Below are 23,119 nucleotides of genomic sequence, written 5' to 3' on the forward strand. Positions count from 1 at the left end.
CACAGCTGCGCCCCTCCTTTTTTTGCTGCTGGGTTGAGAATAAGATGCTTTTTAATGCCTTCTCCCATAACAATAGATGTCCCTAGGATAAGCACAAAAGAGGAGAGTATTAGCTACTGAAAAGAGTATTCTCAGTAACTGACTCACCTTTCACTCTGATTGGCTCCAATCAGCAGGAAAGGACAAGAAAGCGTGTTAGAAGACTCTTCTCAGTAGCTAACACACCGGAAAGGACAAGAAAGCATGTTAGAAGACTCTTCTCAGTAGCTAACACACTCCCCTTTCATGCTGGACACATGGGGACCCTGCTGGGACTCTGCTCCCAAAAACGTAAGGGGTCTAAGACCCCCAGAGACCCTGGATGACTACATTACTGTTTGTGACTTAAATGAAAAAATCCTCCTGCATCCGTACACTGCAATGTAGCGTTCATCCCCCCACCCATGCTCTCTCCCCCCGCCTGCATCTCCAGTCGCTTAGTTGCTCTCCCCCTGCCTGGTGTGTATGTGAGAGAGAGAAAGAGAGAATGATAGTGAGTGTTCATGCATGTGTATGTGTGAGAGACATTTTTCTCTCCAGATTCAAGCAGTGGAGAAGTCTGGCTCATTTTCAGTCACTTCCCTAGTACAGAAGTGATAGTTGTCTAGATAACACAAAAATATAGGATTTTAGCATAGCTTTAACAGGACAATAACATATCCACCCAAAAGCAAAAGGTAGCAGCAACGATTAAGATCCTTTTTAATGCCTTCTCCCATAACAATAGATGTTCCTAGGATAAGCACAAAATAGGAGAGTATTAGCTACTGAAAAGAGTCTTCTCTGTGACTGACTCATCTCCTTTCACTCTGGCTCCAATCAGCAGGAAAGGACAAGAAAGCATGTTAGAAGACTCTTCTCAGTAGCTAACACACTCGCCTTTCATGCTGATTGGTTCATAAGATGCTGGACACATAGGGACCCTGCTGGGACTCTGCTCCCAAAAACATAAGGGGTCTAAGACCCCCTGAGATCCTGGACTGTTTGTGAGTAAGAACCAACTGTCAGAGTTCTAAAAGCCAGACTCATAGCTGCTGGGCTTGGCTAATCAGGGGGCCACACCCACACCAGACTTTGATTTCACTTGAGACAGTCATTGCTTCAATCATAGAATCCTGGGAAGTGTAATTTGTGAAGGATGCTGAGAGGAGACTCCTGTTTCACCAAGAGAGCTCCAGTGGCCAGACTGGGTTAACAGTCAGCCACTCTGATTGAAGGTCTGTGAGGGGAACAGAGCATCTCCTAGCAACTCTCAGCACCCTTCACTAACTACACTTCCCAGGATTCTTTGAGAAAAGCCATGACTGTCCAAACTGAAATAAAGGTCTGGTGTGGATGTGGCAAGGGACAGCTTTTGTTTCAGTTTGTGTGGGAGGCTACATGTGCCTGCTGTAGAATACAAAGATGGGGAAAACGCTGAAAAGCAACGATACTGTTCACAATGTTTTCCTTTTGGAAGGGAAAGGGGCTTCCCTTCTGCCCAGTGCCCACCCACCCAATCTTCTCCCCCTCCCCTCCCTGTCCCTTCCCCAGGTCAGTGTTGGACTACGACCTGGAAGACCAGGATTCGACTCCCCACACAGCCATGAAGCTCACTGGGTCACCTTCGGCCAGTCACTACCTCTCAGCCTCAGAGGAAGGCAATGGTAAAATCACCTCTGAATATTGTTTCATAGGGTCAACATAAGTCGAGATCGACTTGAAGGCAGTCCATTTCCATTTTCTAACATGATTGCACAGAAATAAATCCCATTGAACTCAAAAAGTATGCAAATGATCAAACCCACCCTCCCTTCTCCTCCCTCCTATCCCCTCTCTTGTCCCTTCCCTCCCCCTTCCTTTGCTCCTCCCTTCCCATCCCCTTCCCATCTCCTCCTTCCCCTTTCCCATCCTCCCCCTCCCCTTCCTCCTCCCCATGATCAGTTTTACCTATCTTAAGCATGATTGCACTGATGTAAATACTACAGAACTCTATGAGCATGCAAATGATCAAACCTGCCCCCCTTTCTCTGCCCCCCAATACACTCTTTCCCCTTACCCCTCCCCTCCTCCTCCCCCATGGTTAGTTTTTCCTATCCTAACCATGATTGCATAGGAGTAAATTCCATTGAACTCAATAAGCATGTAAATGATCAGACCTGGATTCCCCCTCCTTCCCCTCTCCCCTCCCTCTTCCGCTCCCCTCTTCCTCCTCCCCTGCCCACTGCAGCCCTCCCTCCCACCCAGTCAGTTTTTCCTATCCTAAGCATGATTGCATGGGAGTAAATCACAATGAATTCAATAAACATGCAAATGATCAAACCTGTCCTTCTCCTCCCCTCCCTGCCCTGCCTGCTCCCATCGCAGTCCTCCCCTCTGCCTTTCCTCCCCTCCCTCCTCCCCCCCTTCCCATCCCCTGTGGTCAGTTCCACTTACCCTAAGCATGATTGCAGGGGAGTAAATCCCACTGAACTCAATAAGCATGCAAATGATCAATCCATTCTCAGCAAACTTGCTCCCGGATTTAAAAAAGCAGGGAAATTCACTGATAAGCAAAAAACCTTGTGGTTTAAGAATGTACCTATAGCCCACAGATATTTCTATCAAACTTTAAAAAGCAGGGAAATTGGGCAGCTATAGTGAATGCACCAGGGGAGTAGGAGACCTGAACTGCTCTCTGAGATATTGTACTGCCCTACAAATTTGTCAAAATGCAAACACAATTTGGGTTGGTCTTTCACAGTCCAATCCACTTGCTGTGTAGCTTAGAAGAATTTGGTATCATGTGCCTCTGAGCATATGGTGAGTGGTGGCAACACCTGCAATCAGCCCAAATAATAGGAAAAAGACATGTGCTGTGCTGATCTTGTTTTAGCAGGAAGGAAGCAACATTATTAAGACAGTTGATATAGTTCAGATGGTCACTTTAAATATATCTGATTTACTTTGCAATTTTAGTGAAGTTTCCTATAGGAAATCATTTTATTTTGTTTCTATTTCTTTGAATATGTGAAGTACAGCAACACTTTGCAAACTTTACACTAAAAAACCCCCAAACATAATTGTGAAATAATGGCACTGACTTCTGCAGAATAGTCTCCAGTGGACCTCAGGAGTGTCTCAATTTGCACAAGATAAAACAGTGGGAGGTGAAATATATTCTAGCAAAATTCTGCGTGTGTTCTATGTTTTTAATTGACTGTGCCCAACTTGCCTTAAATGAAGTGGTTTAAACATAGCAGGCTGAAAACATGCATCCTCTTTTTTCCAACAGCTAAGAGTCATTGCTAAAGTAGCAACATATTGTAATCAGTCTGATTTTACATCAAACTGCAGTTCCAGATTCAACTGTTAATGCACCCAAAACAGAAACAGAACATAACCAACAATTTGAAACACAAAAGGCTATCTTCACCATCATATGACATTGACCAATAAATATGCTTTGAAATTAATAAAAATAAATTTGACACAGATTTCTAGGATGAATAATGAGGGAAATAAAATTTTCTAGTTTAGATTCTGTGTAGAAACATTAGTAACACAGGAAAGAAGCAAAGTAAGAAGAACACCAACAAACATACAAAAATATAATTCTCTATCTTTGGAGATGGCAGGTGTGGCCACCACTCACCATATGCTCAGAGGCACATGTTACCAAATTCTTCCAAGCTACACAGGAAGTGGATTGGACTGTGAAAGACCAACCCAAATTATGTTTGCATTTTAACAAATTTGTAGGGCAGTACAATATCTCAGAGAGGAGGTCACGTCTCCCGCTCCCCTGGTGCATTCACTATAGCTGCCCAATTTCTCTGCTTTTTAAAGTTTGATAGAAATATCTGTGGGCTATAGGTATATTCTTAAATGGCAAGGTTTTTTGCTTATTAGTGAATATAGTACTATACATACTGTGGGTTATAGATGATTATGTATATGAAAAGGAAATCACTATTTATTGAAAATGTAAGTAGATGAATGCGTCTAGTAATTCATAATCCCTTCTGTAAATAAAATTTCTAAATGGCATGAGACTCTGAAATATATTGAATGTGATGTAATATAACAGATGTAGTGAGCATTTAAAATGTTTTAAAGTCACAACATTATGTTTCCATTGGGTGGAGAAGGTGGTATTGCTCAGTATTCATATTGGAGGCAATACACGCTTGTGACAGTTGCAAGCAGCATGCCTGTTGCAGTTGTTGCAGAAGAACTTTCTGGAAGAAGAGAATATAATATCGGTGCAGCAAAAATGAAGCCTTGATGAAAGGTGCTTCTCGAAAGGCATAGCAATTGTACAGTAATAAAAACTGAATGTCTGTAGAGCTTTAGGTTGATGTAAGGTAGTCTAATTTTTTAAGGTTAGTAGAATTATAAAGGAAGATAAATTGAGCAACAACTTCAGAAATGTATAGTCAGATTGCTGAACCCTGGCACAAATGCAGAGAACAAAATTTTAAAATGATGCTTCTTTCCTCAAGTTCAGTTAAGGAATTGGGGATGGAGTGAGGAGGTGGAGTGAAAGTGCCTCTGGGGCACATTCCAGGATGAGAGGGAGATGGTAGCTTAGAGCTATCTTAAGGCTAGGTGGGGAACATACACGTTTGGTAAAAGCATGCCTGAATCTCTTTCAAGCAAAATAACCAGAAAAAATAGTTTCTGTGGAAGGTTGCATGTGTACCTACAGAGGAAGATACATCTGAAACGAGGACAAGGGCACATTCACACTGCACATTATACAGTACAGCTGTAGGAAGGCTTCAGTCCTACTTTTCTTCCAAGGAGCTTAGGGAAGCATATGTGAGGTTAATATATTTGATTATCTTATAAGGTATCTTACAAGTATTCTGTGAGCCAATCGGCATTAAAGGAAGAGTCTTCTAAGATGCTTCCTTATCATTTCCTGCTGATTTGAGTCAATTGGAGTTAAAGGAGGCAAGTCAGCCATTGAGAAGACTCTTTTCAGTAGCTAACACCTCCCTTTCATGCTCATTGGCTACTAGGGACATCTGTTGCTGCAGGAAAAAGCATTAACAAGGATCTCTCAACCCAGCAGCAAAAAAAAGGGGGAGGGGCATGGTTGTGACTAGCATGAAGGATTTTAATCAAATCGGTAATGATTTGAAACGAACGCTGATTAAAGTTAAAGAGGAAAGGACATAAGCGGGACTACAGCTGAATGTCAAGAAGACTAAAGTAATGACAACAGAAGATTTATGCAACTTTAAAGTTGACAATGAGGACATTGAACTTATTTAATTTATTTATTATTTGATTTATATCCTGCCCTTTCTCCCAGTAGGAGCCCAGGGCAGCAAACAAAGGCACTAAAAACACTTTACAACATAAAAACAGACTTTAAAATACATCTTTAAAAACATTTTTTTAAAAGCTCTGAAGACATCTTTTTTAAAAAGTTAAAAACCATGTTTTTTAAAAAGGTTTAAAAAACATATTAAAAAGCAATTCCAACACAGACACAGACTGTGATATGGTCTCATCTTAAAAGGCTTGTTGAACTTGTCAAGGAGAACTATCACTAGAAGCTAAAATGATGAAACAGGTTGTCATACTTTGGACACATAATGAGAAGACATGATTCACTAGAAAAGACAATAATGCTGGGAAAAACAGAAGGGAGTAGAAAAAGAGGAAGGCCAAACGAGATGGACTGATTCCAGAAAGAAAGCCACAGACCTGAACTTACAAGATCTGAATAGGGTGGTTCATGACAGATGCTTAAACAGATGGTTTAATTTGTTCTAACACCCAATTTGTCTTTTTCCCAGTCCATGTTATGCGCAAAGCTCTCCTCCAACACCACGTTTCAGATGAGCTGATTTTTCTCTTATTCGCTTTTTTCACTGTCCAACTTTCACATCCATACATAGAGATCGGGTATACCACGGTCTGAATGATCCTGACTTTAGTGTTCAGTGATACATCTTTCCATTTGAGGACCTTTTCTAGTTCTCTCCTAGCTGCCCTCCGCAGCCCTAGCCTTCTTCTGATTTCTTGACTATTATCTCCATTTTCGTTAATGACTGTGTCTTCAACACTCTCAAACCCCCTCACCACGTTAAAGTGTGCATCCTAGAGGGGGGGAGGGTCTGAATTCTAACCTGTCCTTATTTGCCCTTGAGCAACCATTTTATTGACAGCCGACGGAGGCGTCTCCCGTCCCCACGTGACCTCCTCGGCAGCCCGCTCACCCTCCCCCGCCCTTACTGTGTTAGTTTTGAGCTCCGCCTGCCGCGTTTCGTCGCCTCCGAGCGCTTTTCGATCCTCGCAAGCCTCCGTGGCAGCGGTGACGTCAGAAACAGCCGCTCTTCCATTGGCGGATTCAATCGTCGCGGGCTACTTGAACGGCGAAAGCAGAGCGGTCCCAGAGAGAGAACCACACATAACAGGAAAGCTGCCGGGAGAGGCTCGATTTAGCTCGCTCCGCTTGAGGTTTCCGATCCTACAGTCAGCCCCGTCACCGTTATCATGCTGACGGGCTCCGCCACCGATGCCGACGCCCTTTCTGCTCTGGATCGGGAGAACCAGGAAAATGTGCCCCCGGGAGCGAGGGGCGACCTTCAGTTCACAACTGCTCCCCTTGGGACCCGGGTAGCCCTGGGGCTGCTGCGGGCCAACCAAGAACACCATGCCCAGCCACAGGTAAAGAGGAAGGGGAGCTATTTTCCTTGCCCCTGGATGGGGGGCAAAAGTCCATCTATACTCTTGCCCGAGGTCCACAGACCCCGTATCCGCCATCTTAGAGCTCGCTTTCTCTATCTCTCTCTGTTCCTGCGGAAAAAGGAGGCAAAAGCCTCTTGTACGTGGTGGTGAGATGAGGAGGGCGGCTGAGTAGCCAGCAGGGCGCTCCCGGTACCACTTCCTACTCCTCTTGGAACCGGGAAGCACGTTTTTTTTGAAGGGGTCCTTATTTAGTTTTAGGCGGTGGGAGAGAAGGTTGGCTCTCGAGACTGCAGGGGGCGCTACGTGCGGCCGGATCCAGACGTCCCGAAAAGGGAGACCTGCTGCCCGTTGCTAGCCCCATGTAGAGAGCGCCAGCTTGCCCCGCGCCTCCTCCGGCCACCCTTTTGCTGACACTGAGCCTGCTAACGTGGAGAGAGAAGGCTTGATGCTTACGATGCATGACGATGGCCCATCATCGCATCTCAATGAATTCCGAGGGGGTCACGAAGTAAATGGGGTTCTGTAACGTGATCTCTGATGGGGACATCTGCGTTGCGTACCTGTTCACAACGGTTATATTCCACCCTTTCCCCAAGGGTGTTGAACCCGCCTAACCTCTTCCCAACCTTGCTTTATTTATTTATTACATTTGTATTCCACTTTTACTCCAAAGAGCTCAAGGGGGTGTGCATCGTTCTCTCCCTCTCCATTTTATACTTGCAATAACCCTGTGAGGTAGGTTAGGCTGAGAGCCTGTGACTAGTCCAAGGTCAACCCAGCCAGCTTCATTGCTGAGTGGGGATATGAATCCTGGCCTCCCAGGTCCTAGTCCAACACTCTAACCACTATGCCTTCCTTATATCCTCACCAGAACCCTGTGAAATTGAAAAATACTGACCTGTTTCAAACCTTCATGTTGAGGGAGGGTTTGGCCATGGCTCTCTCAGCCTGACACTTTAATCTCTACACTACATAGGCTTTTATTTTATTTTTATTACTTTTAATGAAATCTCCCAGTGAAGGAGAATAGCAATGGGTTGAATGGCAATTGCCAAGTATTGGGTGTGTCGTAGCTAACGGTGAACTCCATGTTGCAGGTATCCCTCAGTCATATACCATGGAGTACCAATGATGAGAACTATGTCAGTGTCCCCCTGGGCAAAATGGGGGTTAAGCAGTCCGCTTTTACTATACATATGGATGAGCCTGATGTCACAAAACAGAAGAAACGCACTGTGTCCAAAAAGATCTCTGCTAGTGAAAAATCCTTAGGCTTGAAGACAGCAGTTGCCTCAATGGGAACCAGGAAACCTCTGACACCTATAGACAATCCAATGGATCTTAGTTCTGGTGAGTGCAGAAACAGATTTGCACAGTACTAACTTTGGTTATTGCATATAAGGTCTCCAATAAAAGAGTTAGCTTTTGCTGCTGTAGGAGGCAAGCAGAGAACTGCAAGTGACTCCAAGGTTTTTCAGATCTAGTCGACTTCAGGTGTAGCAGAAGTTCACACACCTTTTATCTTAAAAGCTAAGCTGAACTTCTAATACTCTTCTAAATCTGAAAAATAAGAACTTCCTGGCATGTGCTACTTTATTTATTGCATTTATATACTCCTTTTCTGCCAAGACACATAAGGTAATTTACAGTTTTAAAATATTAGAGTAAACAAATGATACAAACTATTTTAATATTCTCAATCCATCTTGAGGAGCTGATGACACTAGCTTCCTGATCTGGGCTTTCTCATCTCTGTCTTTCCCCAGGGGTGTACAGGCCTTGCATACTTGAATTACACAAAATAACTGCCTCTTTGGAACTTCCTTATGGGACTAAGTGACTTTCTTGTTATAGAAGAAACTTTAACCGAAGCAGATATATTTTACTTGTGCCCCTTTTTATTCTCAAACCATTTGTCCACATTGAAAGATCCATGTGCAGTTTTAATTCCCAAAACAACTTAGATCATGTTGATACAGAAGTAGTTCTGAAACAATAGCAGAGTTCCCCATGTACCTAGAAAGAGGTGCAGAAATACATCTTCAAAACTAGCTAACTTTGCATTGTGGGGCTGAGTGTCTGCAGCAGAAAAGGTACAAACCTGTGGCTTGCAGTAAAGATTAAAGTTGCTGCTGTGCTTCACTCTGTTCTGCTTGGCTCTTGCCTCACTTGCTTATCCAGTGAGGCTGGCTCTAATTTGCACAAAGACAACACCCACAAGTTCTGGTCACTAGTATCCAAAAGCAGGGAAGGGGAGTTGAGCTATTTTGTACAACTTCCATGAAAGAAGCAACAGCTTTAACATCCCTGTGGCTTCTGAGGCGTGGAGTGATGCTGTCATTTTTTGTGCTATCTAGGCCACAGGCTGATATGGCAGTTGAGACTCATCCTGTTTGAGTGGGATGAGAGGGAGGGCATAAAGTTGGCTGAGATGGGGATTGATGTCAAGATTGGAGTTGTTGCTGACTTGTCTGGATGGGGGGGGGGTAGGTGCAAGGGAGAGAAGAAGGTAGGCTGGCATACTCTGTGGACTTGAGGCACAGTGGTCAGGGTAAAGGGATAGACATAGCTGCTTTAAGCACTGACCCAAAGACCAAGAACTGAGAACACACCTGCTCCATCTCTTCAAGCAGTAAATTGTCAATTTCCAGGCTTGTGACCACTTTAGGGTTCCATACCAAAGTTCAAAAACCTCTGGCTTTTAGTAATATAAGGGTGCACTCTAGGTGGTGTCGCATATGGTAAGGGTAATATTTGCTACTAAAGGCTTCCAATGAATGAATGTTTTTAAAAGTTACGTAATACTTGTAACTTGTCCAGTTTCAAGTAGTATCATAATACTATGATCCTGTAAGCAAAAATGAATCTAGACTCGAAAGAACTAAACCTCCTTTTGTTTCATAGCATTCACTGTTAGCCTGAAGATGTTGCTTCGTAAGAATGAAAACTGTTTTAAATTGCTCTGTATCTTGTATTTTAGGGTCTCCAAGTATTATGGATATGTCAATAGTCCAAGAAACAGAACAGAGAATTAACGTTAACCATGTACCAGACTACATTGAAGACATCTATAAGTATCTTAAGGAAATGGAAGTAAGAACATAGCTTAGCATTTGGGGTGGGTGGGAAGGATTCTACCTAACTGAACTTGGATCTTCTCTAACTGCACACGATTACCTCAGGGCTGTCACAACTGTTTCTATGAAGGGTTTGGATGTCCTTTTTTTGCTTCTCCCCTGGATTATGATGCCTGGTTCCCATCCTGACAAGGACCCACATTTGGGTTTTTTCCCCCTTAAAATATACACAGATTCTGCCAGGGCAAAGCATGAGACAAGAGGCCTATATCAAGTTCAAGGGTGAGGAACCTGTGGCCCTCCAGATGTTGCTAAACTACAACTCCCATAAACCCTGGTGACTGGTCATGCTATCATGCTAGCAGGAGCTTATGGGGGTTAGAGTCTAGCAACATCTGGAGAGTCAGCCAGGTTCTTCACTCTTGCTCTGTAGATTAAACAGACTTGATAGACTTGGTGAAGGGGAAAGTTGCATGTATATGAAATAGTAAAGTAGTAGTTTGTCTCATCTGATCAGCGCAATACATTAAATGGTCAAGCTGCTAAGGAAATTCCTTACTGAATAGGGCTTGATAGCTTAGTAGACCTTTTATGAAGTGTTCATGTCTGGGCTGCCTGTAAAAAGTGTACAAATACATACTAGGCTAAACAATGTCAAATCCACCTACACTATCCAGTTCTGACACATGTAAGACCTGTTACCACTCCTTTTATCTATTTTAAGTGACCTTGTGTTCAGCTTTTCAATCTTCCACTTGTCTACTGTGAGTAGTGACTGCAGCCAATTGCCTTGGAAGCTGTGTGAAAAGCTAGGGTGTGGGAAGGGTCAATGGAGCAAAGGATGGATAGCTACCATTGTTAATGTTTCATTCTTTTATTGGCTGCCTTAACTTGGTCTTAAAATGGATAGGTTGAGGCTTGTAGTGAGCACCAGTAGAAGTGCTAAGGCAAACAGGGTGCATATTGGTTCCAGTTTGATCTACAACAGAATGTCTTGGCTACCCATGTAGCATATCTCTTGTAAACTTGCATCTAATAACAAGTAGCTAGTGGGCAGTTTTTTCTACAACAAAAAGGAGCTCTGAACCGATGTGTCTAAGTAGGACAACTCTTTCCCCATTCTACCCTGTGTGCCTACACAGATGGCTGTCCACCAGTTGAGAGCAAGTGAACGTGGTTTAAAAGTTTTGTGCATCTTTTCCCAAGATCTAAAATACAAACAGTTTGGGACAAAACAGTGAAGACAATTACTTTTTTCCCTTTTTGCTGTTCGGTAATAGTTTGCAAGTAGTCTCCTAGCACAAATCTAATTACACAGCAGCTAGAATCCCTTCAAAAACCAGCAGGAGGTAATGATCACCTACCTTTTGTTTTTAGGTGAAATGCAAGCCCAAAGTGGGTTACATGAAGAAGCAGCCAGACATCACAAACAACATGCGGGCTATTCTTGTGGACTGGCTAGTAGAAGTTGGTGAAGAATATAAGCTACAGAATGAAACACTGCACTTGGCTGTAAACTACATTGACAGATTTCTGTCTTCAATGTCAGTGCTAAGAGGGAAGCTTCAGCTTCTTGGAACAGCTGCCATGTTGCTGGCATCGTAAGTAAACTAAATATCCACTGTGTTCAGTATTTGGTGTTCTCTGGAACATCATGTTCTGTCTTGTAATAACCAAGATCTCCCAAATCTGGGCTTTCATGAGACAGGGGGAAATTTTCAAGACTTTCCAAGTACAGTGCTGACATCACTTCATAAGAAATATGTACCTGGACAACGTATTGCTGAGATTTATTTATTTTACAAATTTAAACTGCTTCACAGCCTGAGGCCATTAAATCAATGAACAACATGATAAAAATAAGATAAAATACAATTTTTTAAAAAATAAAACCATTCCTACAGATGTACAATTAATATTTCACAAATGAGTAGATCATACCTCAAGGAAAGCCTTAAACAAATGTCTTCAATAGGTGCCTAAACATCATGATGCTGGTTGCCTGTCTAATTTTGGCTGGTAATTGATTTCAGAGAGCTAGAATTGCAACAACAAAAGCCCAGCTTCTAGTTCAAGCTACACAAACCTCTGGGGCATGCAGTATTCTCAGTGCCCATCTGAGGAACGCAGTTGCCAGGCAGATGTATATGCATATATGGCAAGGATGTCCCTTTGGTAACCTGGCCCCAAGTTGCTTAGGGCTTTAAATGCTAAAAACAAAACCCTGAACTGCACCCCGTAGCATATTGGCAATCAGTGCAGCTCCCTCAGCAGAGTTGTTGTATGGTGTTAATACCTCAGTCAACAGGCTAGCTGCAGCGTCTAAGTTAAGCCGAAGGGAAGCCCGCCGTAGTTCCCTGCAGTAGTCCAGTCTTGAGATTATCAGTGCCAAGACTATAGTAGCCAAGCTATTTTGGTCCAGGGATGGCTGTAGCTATTTTACCAGCCAAAGCTGGTAAAAGACACTCCTAGCCACTGAGGCACCTGTGCCTCAAGTGACAAAGATGTTTCCAGGAGCACCCCCAGACTACATACCTGTTTGTACAAAGGGAGTGCAACCTGTGCCTAAGAAACAAATGCCCTCTCACACTTCAGGGTTTCTCTCAAATATAAAACCTGAACTATAAATATTTAGGTTTATAAATCTCTTAAAGAAGCTATTGCAACTTTATGTCCAGTGTGTTAAGTCATTATCTGATGCATACAGTGTATAAACCAGGGAACCTAATACACACTGGGGACTGATGTGCCCTTGCCTATTTTCAAAAGTGTCCCAAGCTGGTGTCTGTAGCTAAGTCCTTGGACGCAACTAGAATATGTAAAGTCAGATAAAAGCCAACAGCATCTTTACTGGCTACTTTGCTTATCTAATGCGTATACTGATGGAATAGTACAAGAAGGGCCAGCCCTAGGATAAAGAGCACTTTAGGTGAGGAGTGTCTTTGGTGCCCCCCCCCCCGGTGGGCTTTGTGTGGCCACACATAGGGTTTATGGGGCCTGGTGCAGGGGCGATGCTGGGGCCCCTGCTGCTCCCTACAGGGACCGTGCATGTATGTACAAGGGAGTCATGTGTGAGGATTACTGCATGCACAGACCACATGTAAGAATTCTTGCCTGCAGCTCCTCTTTGCCCTTGTATCAAGCAGAATGAAGCAAAATGTGCTTCATTTTTTCTTACATGGGGATAAGGAAACAGGGATTGTGTTGTGCTTGGGCTCAGTCTCTGTTCTGCTTGTGACCTGCTGCTGGCCTTCTCTGCTACTCGCTCAGAAATGATTCCTCTCTTAAGGCTTGGCCACACATCACGTCAACACCTTTCCCTGTGGTAACTGCCACAGACAATTATTCTCCAGTGGCACCTTGCCTGGAAATTTTAGGTGGCGTTCATTTACTTATTTCACTGATTTTTACGTAGCACAAATGTGACATCAAAACGGAAATGGAAAAAAGAAACATGTTAAAGCTAATTGAATGAAGATCATTCCTGTAGTTAGTACCCAAACAACCTATAGAACCTTGAAAAAAAGGTTATACACTTGCTTTTTGTCACCCTGAGTCACATTAAAAAAACACAGCCACTGAGCTCATCTTCGTGCCCCCCTCAGTTCAGCACTCAGGCAACTGCCTGGCTCACTCAGTGCAGCCCTGAGTACAAGGGGGTGGAGAGAAATACACCTTGATGGTTACATCAGTGTTTTCCTTTCTACTCTAGGAAGTTTGAAGAAATCTACCCTCCTGAAGTAGCAGAATTTGTATATATCACAGATGACACTTACACAAAGAAACAAGTCCTCAGGATGGAGTACTTAGTTCTGAAAGTCCTTACATTTGATCTGGCAGCGCCTACTATAAACCAGTTCCTATCTCAATATTTCTTACATCAGCCAGCTAGCTCCCAAGTGGAAACCCTGGCAATGGTAAGTGTTAGTCAGTTCTACAGAAAAAAGCAACAACTTACGCGTAGTTCCTGTAGGAACCAGGTGCCTTCCCTTAAGGAAGAGCTTTGTGTTAGGCGTGTACCACTTAAAACTGTATCACTGGTAGGGGGAATACAATTTTTCCCTAGCTAATGGGGGATAGGGGAGGGCTTGACATGCTGTCCAAGTCAATGGCATATTTTGCCAGTCTCCATTACAAGTGCCTGTGACTTTTCTGTTCTTGTGCCATGTAGCACAGGAAGGGGACACAGGAGTATAGCCACTGGTAATCACAGCAGGGCTAGTCCCACCTCTGTGACACATGGAGATTACTGGCCTATATAAAATCTGCAGCTTCCATAAGACAGAAATGTGGTATGTCAGGCTTTTTAACTAGGAACCTGGAGGAACTCTGCTTAAACTCTTAAAATTTTTTATAGTCTTCATTTAACCTTTATCCTGACTTCTGGGGTAAATTTTGACCCCAGGTGAACTTTTCATTGTGTAATTTACACATGGGTAGACCTACAGGGTTGTCATTCTAGGTCATTGCCACAAACTGTCACTTGTACAATGTCCCCAAATTTTAGCCAGTTAACACTGATTTCCTTTTGGAAAAAAGACATTGGGGTCCAAAAATACCCCCAAGGCCAGCAAGTGGGTTTTTTTAACAGTCAGGATTAAGGTTATAAGACTTGGCTTGGTATAGCTTAACTCACAAATGCACAAGAATACCTTGATATTATAAAAAATGAAGCGTTAAAAGTGTGTTTTCCTTCTACAGTACTTGGGAGAACTGAGTTTAATTGATGCTGATACATACCTGAAATACCTGCCATCAGTAATTGCTGCTGCAGCATTTCATATAGCAAGCTATACTATTTCTGGTAAAACTTGGGTATGTATACACTTCCTTTAATATGCATATTTGAGGCAAGATAGTCTACACCCATTCAGCCTGCCTGCGCAGTGTACACTGAGATCCTCTTCAGAGGCCCTCCTCTGCATCTCCTTACTAACTTGAGATCACGCAAATGTGGGAGAAAGCCTCCTTAGTTATGGTGCCCTCCTTGGAAAACTCCCTGGGGAGGCTCCTTGGTACATACATTGTTTTTTCCAACACCAGGTGAAGACCTTTATTTTCCCTGCTTGAGACTTCAGACTGCTTTGTTGTATTTTGCTCTTATTGTAATCTCTTAGGAACTGCCCTGAAAGTAACTACTTAAGGGCAGTGTGTAAATTCAACTGATATTTATAACTGGAGATGAGCAGGTGTTTTGCCTTGAGGCACATCTAATATCAAAGCTATTTAATATTTTGACTAGAATTTGGTGGCCTGTAACGTTTGCAAGTTTTTTGCAAGGCACTTTTACCCACCAACAGTCCAATCCCATGACTGCTACTTGGAGGAAAGTTCCACTGAAGTGCACACATTTTGCAGCCTAAGTGTTTATAGGCTGCAATATCTAGACCATAACATCCAAGTGCTCTGTACTGATGACCTCGATAGGATTTCATCTACATACTGTATTTCCTGCAGAACTTAGCTCTGTCTCTGTCCCCATTTTCCAAAATGTTCCAAACTTAGTTGTTACCCTATGCCACAAATTGTTTGCTTAAGGGTAACATTCCCTGGGGCACTAAGAGCATAGCATATAAGGTTCTCTAGGCAATAAGCCATGGGACTATTATTGTGTTCAGGCTATTAAACACAAAGTTGACTTGGCTCTCTTCTAGTAATCAGATTTGCTGGCAAGTGCCATGGTGATGAATCTACACAATAAGAGAAGAATTGTTTTACGGCCCAGGTATTTTTTTTAAAAAATATTCCCTACAGCTTATTAAAGAGAGTTAGGGTTGGCATAGGATAATGTCAAACTTCAGCTTTAGAACAAAACATGACAACAAAATAGAAACAGTTTCCAAGCATTAAAAGCAACTCCTATATTTAATGCCAAAAGGAAGCATTGAGTAACCAGCTGACACTTTCATTGGCAGACCGACTCTCTTGCTGAAGTTACGGGATACACAATTGAAAGTCTTAAGCCTTGTCTAATAGACCTCCACAAGACTTACCACAGAGCAGCACAGCATACACAACAGTCTATACGGGAGAAATACAAGGCTGTAAAGTAAGTACTTTACTCTGGTGGTGGCAATAGCTCTTTTTTGTGCTTGCTGTCTACTGTTGGGGATACATTAGAGCAGGGGTGGTCAGCATGGTGTACACCAGATCTTGTTGACTTGAACTCCCATCAGCCCCAGCTAGCATGGCCAGTGGTCAGGGATGATGGGAGCTATAGTCCAACATGTGGAGGGAGTAGAATATCTACACTGATGAATGAATATAAATATTGTGTTGGAGAGCAGAATTCACTTACACAAACACTTTATTTTTTCAGGTACCATGCAGTATCTCTGATTGACCCACCAGAGAGAATAAACTTATTATAACACTCAAAAGAAGACACAACATCTCAGAGATGTATAGTACCAAGCAAATGTACAGTTCTAAACTTTTATTTAGACTTCAGTCACTCTGGTATATTACCATAGAAAATTATGAAGTTTTCTACTTTTATAATGTTTTAATGTAAACTTTTGTATATGCAATCTTGTTCTAAATGCTTAGGTGACATGCCTTTTAACGTTGTGTTGAAACAGACAAACCATGCAAGTCAACCACTTGAGTACTGATGCTCATCCCTTTTTTTAAAAAAGAGCATGCAGGTGGGGATTGAGTCTAAATCAAGTCAAAGTTCAATAGAGTCTATCTGCATACTTGAAATACTAAGGTTCAGTCTGTCCAGACTCCTATATATAATTAAGTTGCATCAGCATATGTGGGAAAGTCAACTGGTGCCTAATATAATTTAAAAGTGAAGCTACTTTGACACTTCCTAGTATCCATTAAGAATACTCACTGGCTACTAGAGGTTTGTTTCAGCTGTTGGCAGTAGTGCTTGGTATGAAATTAATGGTGATGAAGTAGCATATAAAACACTGCATTAATGGCTTTCACTCTAACCCATAGAAATGGGAGTCTGGAAAACAGGGCAAGAGGTAGCACTCTTGTAACAGGGGTTGCTATGTGGATGGCTACTGCTGTGTAAACTGTTCTGGCTTGCACTCAGAGGTTACAAAGTGGAACTGTGCTTAACATATTTGGTTATTTGAGCATGCCAAACACTGACCTACAGATGCAAAAGCCATGTACAGTATTCAGTGATAGAGGTAATGCAGTGCTGAACAGTGATCTCAACTTGTGCGTAAGGGCATCTTTAGTAAAGCAGCTGCTGTGGAAGCATACTGATCTGCTTTCTAGCTGCAGCTGACAAAGGCCCTTTACGTGGGTAGCTGTTCAAATCTGATTTGTATTGATCCAGGTTGGAAGTAGTGAAGTTGTTGTGCAAACTAAGCCCTAGTTTGAAAGGTTTTCTATATTTGTAAGGGTGGCTAATTTTTATATTCATATTTAAGTAGGATTGAATTCTTATAAACTAGACTGATACTGTTTGACATGATGTGCTCACAGCAAACCAATGCATGGAAAGACCTAACTGTAAACCATCGTGAAGCTGGTCAATAAAATCCTGTAAAAGGTCTTGTGTCTTGGAAGTACTTTGCCCTATGGAGCAGCTTTCCATTGGACTGAAAAGGGTTTTTAATTGTTTTTTAAATTTATACCTTTTTTATAGTGCTATTTCTCAAAATGTCACTTCTGAAACTACTGTGCCCATGAAGCATTAGCCAGTAGACACAGAAGCTTGGCTGTCAAATGAACAGCTAAATATTGAAGTCATCTTAGCTGTAACCCTATGAACTGATAGCAGAAACCAAGCAGACTGGGAAGGGAAGTAGAATTCTAACTGGCCAAGATGGCCAGATTCACATGTTGTCTGTCTTGCAGTAAAGAGCTGTCAGGAAGAAAACATCTCTAGTCTAGTTCTGCTTACCACTAGGAAGAGTGATCAATAACAGTGGTAACCTTCAGTTATTGCCCCTTTCTCCCGCTACCCTGTTGTGTGGCAGCATCTTTGGATTAATTAAACAAGCTTAAGTAAACAAGGCAAACTCTTATTTCCCTCCTTCAGAGGTATTGGCTTGGACAACTAGAAGTACAGCTGTACAGTAGGTCAGTTGCTGGTTCATCAGATTTGGCATCTAACTCTCAGGTGACCTGCTATTTTCGCCTGGATCTTGATTTCAATTACCTTTACTGAAAGATATGGTTCTTCCCAAATTATCTTGCCAGATAACTACAAGAGACTACAGGACTTCCAGCGTACATGAACTGCACAAGAGTACACTCATTAGCTGCCTTTTTAAAAAAAAGATACAGGCCATATCCAAAGAGACAACATTAAAGAACATATACAAGATATTCTATATGGTTACAAATAGGAAGTAATATAGAAGGTACAGCAGCAAAAAGAATTTCAGCTGAACTTTCAGCGGCTGCTCTTGAATTCTGACAATATAATCCTACACATGTCAACTCATATGCAAGTCTCACTGAGTTCAATAGGACTTACATATGAATACATAGGACTGCAGCTTAAATATAGATGCACCAATAAAATCAGCCAAGACCACCGTAAAAGAAAGTTTGAAAAAGATTACTTTATATATGTACATACACACATCACTTAGGCAAGTGTGTGCACCACTACAACTGCATGAAAATATACAAAGTTATTGAACGCTAATGTTGCCTTTGAGCAGGAAAGTTTAATATACAAAAATAAAACTTTTCAACAAACACTTTTTTTCTTCTTTTTGCCAATTTTTTTACTGATGTCCTGTTTGGGGGAAGATCCAGTTCTATAGAAAGAAAAAGGAGTTGAGTGTAGGTAAAACAAAAATCTAGCATTCAACTACAGATTGATGAACAGACCATACTATCTTAATTTTCAATTAGGTAAACTAAGCATGTCTATTTACATGACCAGGACTATATTTGAGAACAAAACTATGCAAGGCTGCAATCCTCATTACATGCATGTTTACCTGGGAATTAAGCCCCAGTGAACATATTTTGGATTGCACAGCACTGAAGCTTATGTGAATGTGTGATCTGCCACCCCAGCTTCAAAAATTGTCACTAGGTACAACCTTATTTAAGGTTTAAAAATTTGTTGATGGAAAAGGAGACTTATAGGGACTAGCTTCCTGGGCCCAGAAATCACATTAACTAGCATTATTACATGTGCCAATACCTTTGCATAGAGTGTAGAAAAGTTAACATTTTATAATATTTAGATTTCTCAAATTCAACCTGAGCATATAAATACATTTTTCCTTCTTAGCATAACATTTTATGTAAAATGTAAGACATTTCAATAGCTGGAAACAATTATACTTTTAATATCAAAACTAGCCTTGAGAAATCCTGTTTGAATCCTTAGTTAACTTTTCACTTAGAATGAACTTTTTTTAAGATCATGTGGGCCAGATGCATGACACATTTAATTATCCTGTGGGGCTGTGGCCTGCTTCCTTCAAAAGCACAAGCAGAAACAGTTTAGTAACAATAAGAACATAGTATGTCTGCAGAGATTCTGCTTGTAGCTACTAGTGTCATACATGCAAGCTTCCACTCCCTAGAGCCCATGTACAATATCTTTGAGAACTGCATCCTCTTAATTTTCATCTAAAAGGACATCTCTGAATGTGGAGCAGTTTGCACTTTTTCTCACCTCTGTTAGTTTGTATGCTCATTGACTCCAACTTTCTATCCAACTTGAGTGATAAACAAGTTATGGACGGCTAGCCTTCAGTTGTCCAGTTTGAACATGCTCAGAAGCAACTCCTCCCATTTTTTATCTGCTTAAGCACTGTATAGTAGGGCCCCACTTTTTGGTGTTCCGCTAATACAGCGGCACCAGCAGGACGATCACCTGGAGCTTGGGGAGCTCCAGCCACCGCGCTGCAGCTGACAGCGATCAGCTGGAGTGCACGAGCTCCCTGCACTCCAGCGGGTCACGTGCCCCAGCTGACAGGGATCAGCTGGAGTGCATGAGCTCCCTGTGCTCCAGCTGATCGTGCGCTACAGCTGAGTAGGGCCCAACTTTCCGGCAGTTTTCGCTTTTCGGCGTGGGCCTGGAACAGAACCTGCCATATGAGTGGGGCCCTACCGTAGTGGAAATAAGACATCCAAGGTAGATAATCTGTGGCGCTGGGTGCCCTGCTTGCAAGTGGATACTACCGTGCTCCATGTAGTTCAAAGCAGCCAGAGCTAGTCTGAATCTCCTCTCACACTAACAGTAATTCTTGTCAAACAACCAGTTACAGAAAGAGAAAATGTCATTGAGATTACCTGACGAGTGTAATTTCTGGCTCGAGAATCACAACATCTTCCTCTTCACTGTCGGATAACACTATTGTCTCATCTTAAAGATACAAGAAAATGGTTGCTTGATACATAGTTTCCAAAGACTAGTTCACACATCATGCTACATTAATCTGGCTTGACTAGACCATTAGTGTCTTCTCCACACCATTCATTCCGTAGTTCTTTGTTCCACATTTTGTGGAGATTTTCTACACCAATTTGCACATTTTTAGCAGTGGCTGGTCAGGTATGTCAAATTGTCCATGCTGTCTGGAAGAACATAAGCTGTATGCTATAGCAGAAGTAGACAGAGAACACTAATGCCTTTTCAAGCTGCATGACAGCTGCAACACATACAGTGACCAAGGTTTATCAGTATGTTTCTGATTAAGTCAGATGTAGGCAGACACCTGTATAATGCTTTGGTCTCAAATGACACAGTACTTATTTTCTTTAAATTAAAATATTAATTACGAAACATCAGTTTGCTAAAACATTAACTTTTCTGTTTCAACAACAACACAGGAACAACTGTGAGCCTTAAAGTGTGCTGCTGATAATTCCTTGGTATGCAGGACTTGTATGCAGCATGTTTTAAATTTGGGACCAGATGCATATTTGGGAGTGCACAAGTGGAGCCAATCCCTGTTAAAAGTAGGGCTTGCCATGACCACCTATCAACTAGCAGCAGCGCCTACAAACCCCTCTGAGCAGGGATCTTCATTTGCAACCCTTTGCGGTCAAGCCAGGCTGCAAAGAAGGAAGTATCTGGAGTGCACTGTTGATTCTTTCCTTTGAAGTTGGGTCATCTGGTGTCACAGTGGCCCACACGGGGAGGGGGAACTCAGGGACTGGCTCACCTCAGGTTTATCTTATTTATTTATTGTTTTATTTATATCCCGCCCTTCCTCCCAGCAGAAGCCCAGGGCAGCAGCAGGACCTCCCAGCAGGAGCCCATAGGATGACAGTAAACAGACATTATTCAAGGCAATATTCAAACTGCCACCTCTTTGCATATGCAGCTGTCTAGGTTGTGGCCAAGAACTCCTGCTTACCTATAATTAGCATGTACTAAAGCAGAAACACAGACAAACTAACTTGCAACTTTAAGCTGTGATTTCCTATTCCATCTTACCAAAGATCTTTTTTAAAGCATCACTGCTAGAGATACTAACCATTCTGATTTTTGGTTCCAACATGAGCATCTTCTGTTTCCATATTCTGATCTTCTACTGTTACAGGTTCATCTTCGGCAACTTCATCTTCCTCATCCTCCTTTTCAGATTCCTCAAAATCTCCCCATGAATTTTCAAGTCCTTCTCCAATCTGGGCTGTGCCAGAAGTCCATAAAATTGGCTTGGTCAAACTAAGCTCATTAAGAAAAACCCAAAATTCATTACAGTACCATGATCTTAACGGGCTTTCTGACTCAGATAGGGACTTCACCTTGCTTTTTATTTTGGAGGAGCAAGCTCCATCCTATCCTGAATACTGTATATACAGCAATAGTATAGGGTGAAGAAATCCACTACACATTTCGGACAAAAATGGAAAGTTGCTTATTTAGGGACAAATAAAAGAACACAGCACAGTGATACCCAACCTAGGGTACCTTTCTGCATATAGCCTTTAGCACAATAGGTGTGTAATTATCAGTTTGATGCATAAAGTTGAGATACTTTATTCCGTCAAGGTTCTGCTGTGGTTACACAGTAATTAAATGTTTCACCAGGACTATTCCTATTGTGGTTATCATAGGGAAAAACGAGCATAATAACCATCTATTGTGCACATCATTAGTGAAGAATAACATGATTTCCATTTTATGCCATTTGTGAAATTTTTCAACATCTACATAATTTTCTCCATGTCCTTGCTGGTGGCTGTATGCTCTTTCCTGCTGCGGTGAATTTGCATGTTATTTTTGGACACTCTCCTTTAGAAGAGTTTGTGTAGGCATCATAACAAATTCAGAACCTTTGAAACTAGAATGATAAAAATGCATTTAATTATATACTAGTCTTCCTAGAACAAGAGCTCTATGTAATGGGATCCTAGCCTAACCCTAATCACCTAACTCAATCATATGAGGAAGGAAAAAGAAAAAAGATACACTTCTGAAGGTGGAAATGCTTTGGAGATTATTTCTTCAGCTTGCTCTTGTACATCATTAGTATCAATCGCGGCTTGTTCTATCTTAAAGGCAGTTATTCTTTGATTGGGAATAGATTCTGCAAATCCAAATTTCCCACCTTTTTTCCTATTAAAAGAGAAAAAAAATCTTTTAGAAGTCCAAACTTTGCATCATAATTTAAAGGTTGACATGTTGTTTCTTTATATTTATTTCAATAATTTATATCCTGCTTTTAAAAATACTTTTTCCAAAGTGACTCACAAAGTTACAGAACAATTAAAATCAGTCAAATATGAAAAGTACATCAGAATAAAAACAGTAGAATAAAAGCTTTTCAGAGGCCATTTATGGACTAGAGGAGGATGGACTTGGCAGACCTTCGCTGGGGAGAATTACACAGATGTAGTACTATGACAGAAAAAGCTCAGAGAGCTGGGCCTACAATGCCAATCTCAGACCTTGGGCAAGTCTATAAGGGAGTAGGCCACAGGATACCCTTTAGAACCAAGCTATCATCAGCATTTTAAATTGAGCTCAGAACCAAACTGGTAGCCAGTGTAACTGATGAAAAACTGGTGTAATATATACTGATCTTCCTGCTCCTACCAGTATTCTGGTGGCCACACTTTGAACCAAATTAAGTTTCTGAACTATCTTTAAGAGTGTTCCACTTAAAGATCACAATAGTCCATTCTGGATGCTAGATCCGCCTTCTCCATACAGAATTGCTGTTAAGAACTACTCAAGGGAAAACTCCAGGTTCAGGAGAATCCCTAAATTCCATACTTGATTCTTCAAGCAGACTACAACCTCATCTGAAACAGGTTGCACATCTCCACCCAGGTCAGCTGACCTCTCATCCAACACTACCTCTGTCTTGTCTGGATATTGTCTTTTCAGCCTCATCCAGACCAAAATGTCTTCTAGATCAGGCATAAGGAACCTGTGGCCC

The 23,119-nt window shown here is 41.9% G+C and overlaps 2 protein-coding genes across 3 annotated transcripts in view; one reads left to right on the forward strand and one right to left on the reverse strand.

Annotated features, from left to right (window-relative positions):
• The first annotated feature begins 6,394 nt into the window (after positions 1–6,394).
• On the forward strand, positions 6,395–17,303 carry CCNA2 (cyclin A2). Its single transcript, XM_061585202.1, has 8 exons — positions 6,395–6,684; positions 7,803–8,055; positions 9,686–9,798; positions 11,160–11,383; positions 13,495–13,699; positions 14,484–14,597; positions 15,698–15,831; positions 16,102–17,303. Exons 1-8 carry the CDS (start codon positions 6,511–6,513, stop codon positions 16,151–16,153), a joined length of 1,269 nt encoding a protein of 422 aa, XP_061441186.1. The 5' UTR covers positions 6,395–6,510; the 3' UTR covers positions 16,154–17,303.
• Positions 17,304–18,302: 999 nt separating this feature from the next.
• Positions 18,303–23,119, reverse strand: part of EXOSC9 (exosome component 9) — a 40,835-nt gene continuing 36,018 nt past the window's right edge. For both annotated transcript variants that reach the window (XM_061585200.1, XM_061585199.1), the window contains exons 9-12: positions 22,147–22,293; positions 21,209–21,399; positions 20,019–20,091; positions 18,303–18,523 (exon numbers count right to left, since the gene is read on the reverse strand). In XM_061585200.1, the coding sequence (XP_061441184.1) occupies positions 18,454–18,523; positions 20,019–20,091; positions 21,209–21,399; positions 22,147–22,293 (481 nt within the window). In that variant the 3' untranslated portion in view covers positions 18,303–18,453. The remainder of the gene's footprint in view (positions 18,524–20,018; positions 20,092–21,208; positions 21,400–22,146; positions 22,294–23,119) is intronic.

This window comes from Rhineura floridana, chromosome 9 (assembly GCF_030035675.1).
Source record: "Rhineura floridana isolate rRhiFlo1 chromosome 9, rRhiFlo1.hap2, whole genome shotgun sequence".
NCBI lineage: Eukaryota > Metazoa > Chordata > Lepidosauria > Squamata > Rhineuridae > Rhineura > Rhineura floridana.

What these genes read in the sequence shown, in the direction of transcription:
- CCNA2 (XM_061585202.1), top strand. Translation starts at nt 6,511, where the DNA reads ATGCTGACGGGCTCCGCCACCGATGCCGACGCCCTTTCTGCTCTGGAT. An exon ending in AGTATCTTAAGGAAATGGAA is followed by an intron (nt 9,799 to 11,159) that starts GTAAGAACATAG and finishes TTTTGTTTTTAG; the next exon opens with GTGAAATGCAAGCCCAAAGT. An exon ending in CTATTTCTGGTAAAACTTGG is followed by an intron (nt 14,598 to 15,697) that starts GTATGTATACAC and finishes TTTCATTGGCAG; the next exon opens with ACCGACTCTCTTGCTGAAGT.